Here is a 10,020-nt window from a genome sequence, read left to right on the forward strand (position 1 = left end):
ATCCAGGCAGTGCCCGGGCAGCCATGTGCTGTTGGTGTCTTTTATGGCTGAGGACAAGGCTACTTTAGACAGGTGTGCTACACTGCTGTCAGCTTGAAGACACAGTGGATTCCTCCTACACTGGCCCATTGACATTGGCAGGTGCTGGTCCTGTTCGGCAGAGCTGTCAACATCTTCCCTCTGTCCTATCTGCTGAACTTCTTCCGAGATCACAAGATCACCCCCAAGATGATGTTCATCATGTGGTTCAGTGGTGAGTGGCAGCTGTGGAGGGTGGGCCCGAGCCTGGGCTTGAAGGCAGAGGCCTGGGGAAGCCAGACTCTTACCTCATAGAGCATCGTGGCGTGGGTGGTCCTTCAGCAAGGGCCCTTGGTAGACCCATGTGTGGTGTGGTTAGTGTGGAGAGGCATGACGTAGTATTGTGATAAGTATGGGGACTTGGCCCAGGGCCTCTGCATGCTAGGCAGGCACTTTGGTACTTGGCCCCTTGATCTAACTGTCCCCATCCCTCATGCTAGGCAGGTTGTTTCTCCTTCTGCCAGAGTCCTTACAGTCGAGGCTGAGCATTATGGGACCCTTCTCTATATAACAGTTCTGGCTGTCCTGAAACTCAATTTGTAGACCAGGCTAGCCTTGAACTCAGATCAGCCTGCCTCTGCCTCCTAAGTGTTGGGATTAAAGGCATATGCCACCACTGCCCTATGTCCCTTAAGATCTTTAACTTTCCATATGCCTCCTATTTAAGTTTCATCAGCCAGGTGTGGTGGCATGTGGCTTGGATCCCAGCAGAGAGACGGACAGAGCACTCTGAGTTCAAGGCCAACTTGTTCTTCATAGTGAGTTCCAGGCCAGCCAGAGCTAAACAGTGAGACCCTGTCTCAAAAAATAAAATTAAAATAAATGAATCTAATTGAAGTAATTCTGTGTAAGCTGGACTACAGCATCACCCTTCATAATGTCTGCTGCAGTTTGCCTCATAATTTTTCTTCAAAAAGCCCTCATTGTAATTACAATAAGTCGTGAACCACGTTCCTTAGTGTTTAACCGTAACACCAGCTGCTGGGAGCCCAGGGCAGGAAGGTTTCCTGTCTCACACGGAGAGGTCTGGCTGATCCGAAACCTGCAGTGTAGACTAGGTTTGAACTTGCAGCCATCTTCTGTGCCCCTGCCTCCCAAGTGCTGGGACTCCCGTCATGTAAGCAGTCCGTCTCCTCCAGCTCCTCACCCCTCCCCATTTCCTCCACCTCTGCTGAGCTGGCTTTGGCCTTAGTCGGCTCAGCACTGGCTTCTGCAGCATTAGCCCAGGCCTGTGTGTCTGCTGGGCCTCTGCGTCCCTCTTCCATTGTAGCTGCCTGTGTATTGAAGATACTGTCCTCTGGGGCCCCCAGCCTCCCACCTAGCACTTCCCACACTGACTACAGACAATGTCACCCTAGGGTCTGGCCCCACCTCCTTCTGAACGGGACCCTTCCACATCTGCCCCTTGTATCCATCCAGCCCTTCCCTGGAACCCAGTGTCACGCTCCCTCTGTCTCTGGGTGCTGTGGGCTCAGCAGGATCCTTAGGCTGGGCCTGCAGCCTGCCTGGCCTGCCTCCCCTCCTTAGACAGCAGCATGGTAGGCTGGCATTCTTGACAGCAGCATGGGCATATGTGCACACTGAGCCTAGCAGAGGTGTCTGGTCCCTTCATCCTGGCCCTTGTGAGTTTGGAGAAGCAGAGTAGCTACCCCTGCCTTTGTCACTGGATCCCACCCACTCTGGCCTCCTGCCATCTCAGGCCTGCAGTGCTGCAGCTTCCGGGCCCTCGCAGAGCCACTCCATTGTGGTCTCTGTTCCCAGTGACTCTTCTCCCGAATTTGGTGTTGTGTTTACTGTCTCTCCTGTCTGCTCTGGGAGCTTCGGAAGGCTTGGGGTCCAAGCTCTGTGTATATAGGGCGGGTCTACAGGCTCACTCTGTCCTCACCCTCACTAAGTCACTGCCAGCAGATACACTGACAGAGTCATTAGACTAGCCACGCCCTTCTGTTCTTGGGCAGGACATTTCTACTCTAGCCTGGTGTGCCAAGGAGAGTAGTGGCACCTGCTAGCCAGGTTTCTGTGACAGGCAGCTCTTAATTGGTGGCCTGGGGCACCCAGGGAGGACTCAGCCACCATAGCTGTGATGACACATGATGATGATGGCACATGATGACAGATGATGGATCACCAAATACACCTGCTGCACAGCATGGCCTTTGTCGACTTGCCTAGAACCAGCCCATGCAGAACATGCAAGAGACTTTAGCCTGACCACCCTGCCTCCTACGCTCACATCCTGGGCCACTCCCATCAGATACAGTCCCACTGTTAGTGATGCTGAGCTGGATCCGCTTCCTTCTCGCTCCCCTCCCCTCCTGTGGCCCTGAGTCCCCATCTGCCACCCCCAGGTCTTCGAGGGGCCATCCCCTATGCACTGAGCCTGCACCTGGGCCTGGAGTCCATGGAGAAGCGCCAGCTCATCGGCACCACCACCATCATCATCGTACTCTTCACCATCCTGCTGCTGGGCGGCAGCACCATGCCCCTCATCCGCCTCATGGACATCGAGGACGCCCGGGCACGCCGAAGGAGCAAGAAAGACGTCAACCTCAGCAAGACAGAGAAGATGGTTAGTGAGCGTCTGCCTGGGGGCAGGGCAGGCGCCTGGGAACTGGGGCTTGCTTGTGCATTTGCTTACCACGGGGCCAGCAGTGCAGGGTTCTCTAGGGCAGGGTGTGTGCCAGCCTTGTGACCTGCTGAAGCCATGGAAGCTGAGAGCTGATGCCATCTGCAGCTCAGGACATTTGAGGCAGACCTGGTCCCGTGCCAGGATCCCAGGAGAGTGCCTCTGCTGCCAAGAGCTGAGCCGGAAGCCCAGGTCAGGGGCTGAGCTGTCAGATGCTGGCATCCTCCGTGTGCCGTTAGACCCGGTAGGGACCAAGAGCATGGTGGCTGTGGTAACTGAGGGCTGCAAGCAAGGTGGCCTACTTGAGGACAAAGGGCCTGGACACATTGGAAGCCGAAACTTCTATGTTGTCTCGCCACCTCTACTTCCTATGAGCCTCCTCCTGCTGCCAGGCCACTCTTGTGCTGTAGCACCCCTGACTCCTGACCCACCTTCCTACCCTACCCCTCCTACGCTGCTGAGACACACTGCCTCTAGCCTTTCTGTTTGAGGTGTAATTTGGGTCAGTCATTGAGTACCTCTGAGGGGTTACTCCAGGCCTCCAGGGGTACTCAGGGGCTCCAGGGGCTGTGCTCCAGGAGGAGGCTCTGCAGGTACTTCTCCTGTGTGCTATTTTTTTGTTTTTAAACTTATTTTTTAAAGGTTTATTTCATGTATATGAATACACTGTACTGTCCTCAGACACCCCAGTGGAGGGCATCAGATCTCATTATGGATGGTTGTGAGCCACCATGTGGGTGCTGCGATTTGAACTTGGGACCTCTGAAAGAGCAGTCAATGCTCTTAACTGCTGAGCCATCTCTCCAGTCCTTATTTTTTTGTTTCCTTCTTTTCTTTTCTTTCTTTTCTTTTTTTTTTTTTTTTTTTTTTTGGTTTTTCGAGGCAGGGTTTCTCTGTGTAGCCCTGGCTGTCCTGGAACTCACTCTGTAGACCAGGCTGGCCTCGAACTCAGAAATCCGCCTGCCTCTGCCTCCGAGAGTGTTGGGATTACAGGCGTGTGCCACCACCGCCCGGCTTGTTTCCTTATTTTCAACCTTTTCTAGAGTACACGTGTGACTGTGTATGTGCATGCCATGGTGTGTGTGCTCATGAATGCATGAAGAGAACATTAGGTCCTCCAGAACCAGACCTGTAACCAGTTATGAGCAGCCTAATGTGGGTGCCGGGAGCTGAACTCCAGTCCCTGGAGAAGCAGCAAGCATGCCAATCCAGAGTCGGGGCTCACTCTGTCACTCCGTACACTAAGCAGGGCTCGACTCTGGTGTTGCCCCACTGCCTGGTTCGACTCTGGTGTAGCCCCGCTGCCTGGCTCGACTCTGGTGTAGCCCCGCTGCCTGGCTCGACTCTGGTGTAGTTCCAGCTTCCTGGCAAGCTTGTTTCCTCTGGTTCCCAAGTGCTGGGAGCTGACAGATGTGAGCCTGTGCAGCTCATTGCGAGGATGATAAATACACTGTTGTGGCCAATAGTTAGAATGTGCAGGGAGCTGCTGGTGAGAAGACCTCTGAGACATAAGAAGGGCTCCAGGCCGAGCCTGCCCTCCCAGACACCAGGCTCTCCCCAGGTCTTCACAATAGGTTTCCCAGACCAGCAGTGGCACATGCAGGTTTGGTAGCCCGCCACTGACCTGTTGGTACAGGCAGCGGGGCCTTGCAGCTTCACACTCTCATGGTCACTCTTGTCACTGGACCACCCTGCCAAGGGTAGGCTTTGGGGTCCCAAAAGGTCTGTGCCTATGATTACCTGTGCTAGAGTAGTGTGTTAGGGCAGCATTCTGATTCCCAGGGAAGTGTTTGCTGACGCTGACAGCTAGCTCTGTTCTACAGGGGAACGCCATCGAGTCAGAGCACCTGTCTGAGCTCACTGAAGAAGAGTATGAAGCTCACTACATCAGACAGCAGGATCTCAAAGGCTTTATGTGGCTGGACGCCAAGTACCTGAACCCCTTCTTCACACGGCGGCTGACACAGGAGGTGGGCACACCAGGGACCCCTTGCCTCCCTCAGCCCAGTGGCCAAGGGTGGGAAGGGAAGCAGCTGCTGGAGGCTGAGAAGCAACCCACCTCTGCCCTGCTGCTTTTCTTTCCCTACACACCGTGGAGGATTGGTGGGCATTTGCTGCTGCGTCCCTTCTACCTGGGGTGGATGGGACTCCCAACAACACCTCCCAACCCCATGAGCACAGTGTCCTTTACAGTTAAGCAGCAGAACATGTTATCTCACTTGACAGCTGGGGAGACTGAGGCCCAGGGAAAGGAACTCACACAAGGCAACATAGTGCAAAGCCGCCGCAGAGCCCAGATTTCTGACTCTGAAGGCCTAGCTTCTGACATGCGGTTTCCCTCCCTCCACCCGTCACTTGTCAGTAGAGCCTCCTGTTAGCTCCAGCCTCTGTTCACGGCAGCCTCGTCGCCTGACCCGGTCACTGGCTCACTGACAGGCTTCTGACATGTCTCCCTGCAGGACCTCCACCACGGACGCATCCAGATGAAGAGCCTCACCAACAAATGGTATGAGGAGGTCCGTCAGGGGCCGTCAGGCTCTGAGGATGATGAGCAGGAGCTGTTCTGAGCCCGCAGTGCCTCACCCAGCCTCCTCAGAACACAAGATGGTAGGCCAAGGGCTAGTCTTAGCTGGGAAGCCTCAGGCCTTTGGAGCATGCTGGCTTCAGAACTGTGATAGGCCTCCACGACTCACGGAACCAGACGTACCCCAGTGTTGTTTCTGGGCAGGCCTGCAGAGGATGGCAGCCTCTTTCCTGCTTCTCTGCCAGGCCACAGAGAGAGCTTTGGGAGGCTGCTTGCTCACCTCACAGCCTGGGCCAGGCCTTCCTCACACCTCTGGAGCAGCTGCTGGAAGGCACGTCTGCCATTTGTCTCAGAATGTCACGGTGCCTTGGTGTCAGCAGCAGTAACCTCGACCTGGTACCAAAGCCAAGAGACTCTGAGGCCTCACAGTACCTGTTCTGTCTGACACTCCCTCAGAGAAAAGCTGAAGGACTTTCTTTTTTCTTGACATGGAACTGGCACTTCCCAGCCTGCCTTTGGGAAGGCACCTATGCCCTCCTGTGGGCACAATGAAATGTTTACACTGAGCCTGGCACCAGGCTTCCAGGAAAGGTTCACCCATGCCCTGGGTTTGGAGTGTTCTCAAAAGAGACAAGATGGAAGCACAGGGTCTTTGGAGGCACCTTTCTCATGTGTGGGAGTTTCCTTCATGTCCCCTCTCCTCCCTCCCACTGCCTCATCTCTCACTATTGTCCTGTCTCCCCAGTGGCTTCTTTCTAGACCCTGAAACATGAAGCTCCCTCTACCCAGCTGCTGTTCAGAGCCCAGCTCTGTCTTTTACCAGATTCTGGAGCTTGGGTCCTCTGCCCTCCATGCCAGAGCCCCAGCTCTCCAAGACACTGGGACAGTCCTCCCGACTCTGGCTACTTGGAATCCAGTGACTTTGGGTCACAGAAACACCCATGCATGTCGCAGGACGAGGTGCTGGGTCAGACCACAGGCAATGGTTGTTGCCTGATGTCCTCACCTGCCCTTCTATGAGTGCTGTCCTCTGCTAGTCTGTAGCCCTAGTCCCCCGCTGTACTCCAGTATGGCCCTGACTCACAATGGGGACACAGCAGGCCTTGCTGCAGGTGTTTCTGACCTCAGGTATTGTGGTTTTGATGTTGGGAAGGACAGCCAGGCCTTTAAGGCCCTGCCACCTCACTGTGCCGCAGAAGCTGGTGAAGTCGGAAGCATGCGCTTCTCCTTGGCAAAGCTGAGGCATAGCCCTTCCTCATCTCTCACCTCAGCCCTGGGTCTGGAGCTGCTCTGGGGCTTTGGGTAACCTTGGGGTTAAGGGGCTGCGTTCAGGTTGGGTTGTTCTTTTTCTCAGAACATAGGTTCCATCTTTGAGATGAAGAATCAGGGTGTCATTCAGTTGGCCCTTGTCTCCAGGTCTCCTGTCCCTGGTCCATCATTCATGGCCTCCTCCTCCTCCTAGCTGAGACCTGAAGTGAGCTTCCCAGAGCTTGTGAGAATGTTGCTGCACCAGGTGATGCCTCTGCCTCCTGCTGGAGGATGTAGGCTTCACACCCTGGGAGACTGCCCAGCCCTTCAGAGCCACTGGCCGGGGGCAAAGTGCTGGATGCTTTTCCTTTCTCAGATGTTTTCCTGAGACACAAACTGCCGCTGCCACCTCCTCAGACTTGCTGTCCTGTTGTGTGTGGTGGCAGAGGTGCAAATGGTACAAGACGCCGTCCCAGTTGTGCTGTGAGTTTCCGGTCTAAGCCAGAAGCTAATATTTCAGAGTAGGGAGGGCACGGGCACCCCTGGATATCAGGCATTTTAGCCAGTGGGCAGGCCAGACCCTGTACATCCTGGTGGTCCATCCCTCGGTGTATATGTTAGGTCTTGGAATCAGTGCAGTGCTGTGGTCACAGGCTCCCTCTGAACAGCCACGTCTTTGACAGGCTGAGGGGCTCGGTGTGCAGATTTCTTTTGTGCAGTAGAGTGCCAAGAGACTGGGCAGAAGGCCTTCTTATAACCTGCGGGGCCATGCAGCTGCTGCTTTGCTGACCCCTCCTCCCTGAGCTGTGGAGGCACCTGTGGTAGAGGTCAGCTGCTCCTGGCTCAAACAGGAGGATCCAGTAGCTGTCTACCACCCAGCAGGTTTCTAAGATACCATGTGGAGACTGGGTCCTCCCCATCTCTTTAGAAATAGCAGCTTGTTTTCGCTGCTGGCGTGTGTCCAGGGAACCAGGTCCAAGCAGCAGACTGTTAACTGAACGCACATGGGAACACAAGGCAGTGAGCCTGTGGGAGGAAGGGCCTTCTGGTGGGCCTGCTTCTCCGTCCTGCCTTCCCACCTGTTCACCCTGTTTCAGAGTTGGGAGGCGCCATCATGTGCAGTAGTGGTGGGACAGGTCTCACTTGGTGGCTGTGGCCCTGCTGTAGAGCCATAGTAGTGCAGGCTGGCGAGTGGTCAAGTTGTTCTGCTTCCACCCAGAGGAAGCTGAAGGTTCTCCTCACAAGCCTGAGTTTCTTCTCTGACAGTGGAGGGTTTTGGAAGCCCTAGTTTTCTGTTGAGATTTAGGGAGACTGACCGGGAGCCGTTGTTCAAGATCCCTGGGGTCTGAGCTGGAGGGAAGCTTGAACCCCTCAGGAGCACCCCTCTTGCCTGTGTGCTCCCCTCTCCCTCACTGCTGAACTGGGGGAGGGGTGTCCCAGGTCACATCACTGGATAGTTAGAAATAAACTGCTGTGCAATCAGAGCTGACCTCTGTTGTGTCATGTGTTTGCATACTCTGGGTGTGGCTCTGGATCCCCACAGCTCTGCAGGACAGCAGCAGGCAAAGAAGAGCAGCGTTCAGTACAGCTCTGGGCCTCAGAACAACTCCTGAGGCAGAGTTCTCATGCCAGCCTTGACTTCCTTCCAGGTGCCAGGAAGCAATTGCTCCAGGTCTGCTGCTGCTGCTGCTGCTGCTTGACAGCGTGTTTGTTTTCAACAGCAGAAAATGGAGAACTCCATGGAATCCGAAAGGCTGAGGCTGCAAAGCCTGTCTGGTCCTCAGCTCACAAAGGAAGACCCCTGAGGTTCTGAGTCAGCTCATGCATGCACACTTCCTGAACCCAGCACCAGGTACTGGCACAAGCAAAGCCCAATGGGCAAAAACCAGGTTTTCTAGTTCTTTTCAGCCCTGAGACTCCTCCACCTCACTAGCTACTAAGAGAGTGAAATGGCCCCTCTACCTCCCTAGCACTAGCCATGGGGTGCAGGTGTCAGGCCCCTCTGTCAACATCATGTGGCCTTGACCCTATCAGGGAAGTCTGCCTGAGTGTGACATGTCATGGGAACTCAACCAACCTTGATGTCAGGGAAGACACTGGTGAAGAACAGATCAGATTCTTGGCGTGCTCTGGCTCTGAGGATGGCTAGGAGTGTTTCTGAGTAGTGTCAGCCTGGAAGAAAGGGTTCCGTCCCACTGAAGAATACAACCTGATCAACTCCAGAGAAAGCCTCAAAGTAGAGAGGAGAAACTGGAAGAATTAACTTCCTTAGAGGCCAGAAAGCTGTGGAGAAAAGGGTCCCAGAGCCCCCACCCCATCACAGAACTCAACAATCTGAGGAAGAGACATACTAGAAATATATGCTCTATAGGACGCCAGCTTGGCCTACAGAGTTCTGGCCAACCAGGCCAACCAGGGCTACACAGTAAGACCCTGTCTTTAAAAATCAAACATGCCGTTAGGCCACAATTCTGCACCAGCTTGAACTAACTATAAGAGTGCCTTTTTAAAAAAAAAAAAAGCAAAGAAAAGAAAATAACATACAGTACCAACACACCTGAGCTCACCGTGGTGTGCTGCCAGTCTTCTCTGGGTCTGTAGCTTTCTCAGAAGAGCTAGGCTCATTCCAGCTCCACACTCCTGTCCCTCTACTTGTTGAGGAAAGACCTCTGACCCAGGATACTGAGAGCAGCACCTCAGAGAGCTGGGTTCCTTTCCCTAACATGAGGTGTAAAACCTGGGCTGCTGCCATTCCACTCCCTTAGCAGAGGTGGGGTGACAGAGCACAAGTATTTTTTCTGGTTTCTTTTGTGAGACAGGGTGTCTCTGTGTAGCTCTGGCTATCCTCAAATTCGCTAGGTAGACCAGGCTGCCTTCAGGCTATGATGTGCCTGCCTCTGCTGAGGGCTGGGATTGAAGGCGCGGGAGGCCAGGAGCCATCTATCTCAAGTGGACGCTAGGAACCAACCCTGTGCTCTGAGAGCAGCAGGCACTGTGTACCTAGGCCGCCTCTCACGCCCTACAGCTGGCATTCTAATGGGTTCTCACAGCTATGAGGGAAACATTTAACCAAATGAGCCATCTCTGCAGACCACTTTTCGTTTCACATGAAGCTAAGGCATTGTGGGACATACATTTGGGAGACTCATGGATTGCTTCAAGTCTGAGACCCACATGGTCTCCGTGGTAGACAGCCAACAGTGACTATAAATTCTCATAAAACCAAAGAAAGTATGTGTTACTTGCGTGTATTAATTTCTGTGTAACTTTCCACATGTCTAGATTCACAGCACCACAGAGAGGTCCTTTCATAGACAGGATAGAAGTGAAAGATCCTGTTGCTAAATAGAACTGAGGTGCTCCAGTTACTGTGAGTGAAATGATAGCTAAGTGGGAATGACCGTGTGACAGAGCAGAAGCATAGCTCAGGCTCTAGCAAGCCAGCTTCTCTATCCGTGAGAATCCTGCCTCAGTGATGGTCTCCACATATGCACGCACAAACATGCACATACACAACATGGAAGAAAAATGGAAACCACACCTG

General features: G+C 53.9%; 1 protein-coding gene across 4 annotated transcripts in view; it reads left to right on the forward strand.

The window, feature by feature from the left end:
* The window catches only part of Slc9a8 (solute carrier family 9 member A8), a 50,267-nt gene extending 42,307 nt beyond the window's left edge, over window positions 1-7,960 (forward strand). For all 4 annotated transcript variants that reach the window (XM_052184346.1, XM_052184347.1, XM_052184348.1 and 1 more), the window contains 4 exons: window positions 142-253; window positions 2,427-2,647; window positions 4,528-4,674; window positions 5,164-7,960. In XM_052184346.1, the coding sequence (XP_052040306.1) occupies window positions 142-253; window positions 2,427-2,647; window positions 4,528-4,674; window positions 5,164-5,271 (588 nt within the window). In that variant the 3' untranslated portion in view covers window positions 5,272-7,960. The remainder of the gene's footprint in view (window positions 1-141; window positions 254-2,426; window positions 2,648-4,527; window positions 4,675-5,163) is intronic.
* The last annotated feature ends 2,060 nt before the right edge of the window (window positions 7,961-10,020 follow it).

This window comes from Apodemus sylvaticus, chromosome 5 (assembly GCF_947179515.1).
Source record: "Apodemus sylvaticus chromosome 5, mApoSyl1.1, whole genome shotgun sequence".
In the NCBI taxonomy this organism is placed as follows: domain Eukaryota; kingdom Metazoa; phylum Chordata; class Mammalia; order Rodentia; family Muridae; genus Apodemus; species Apodemus sylvaticus.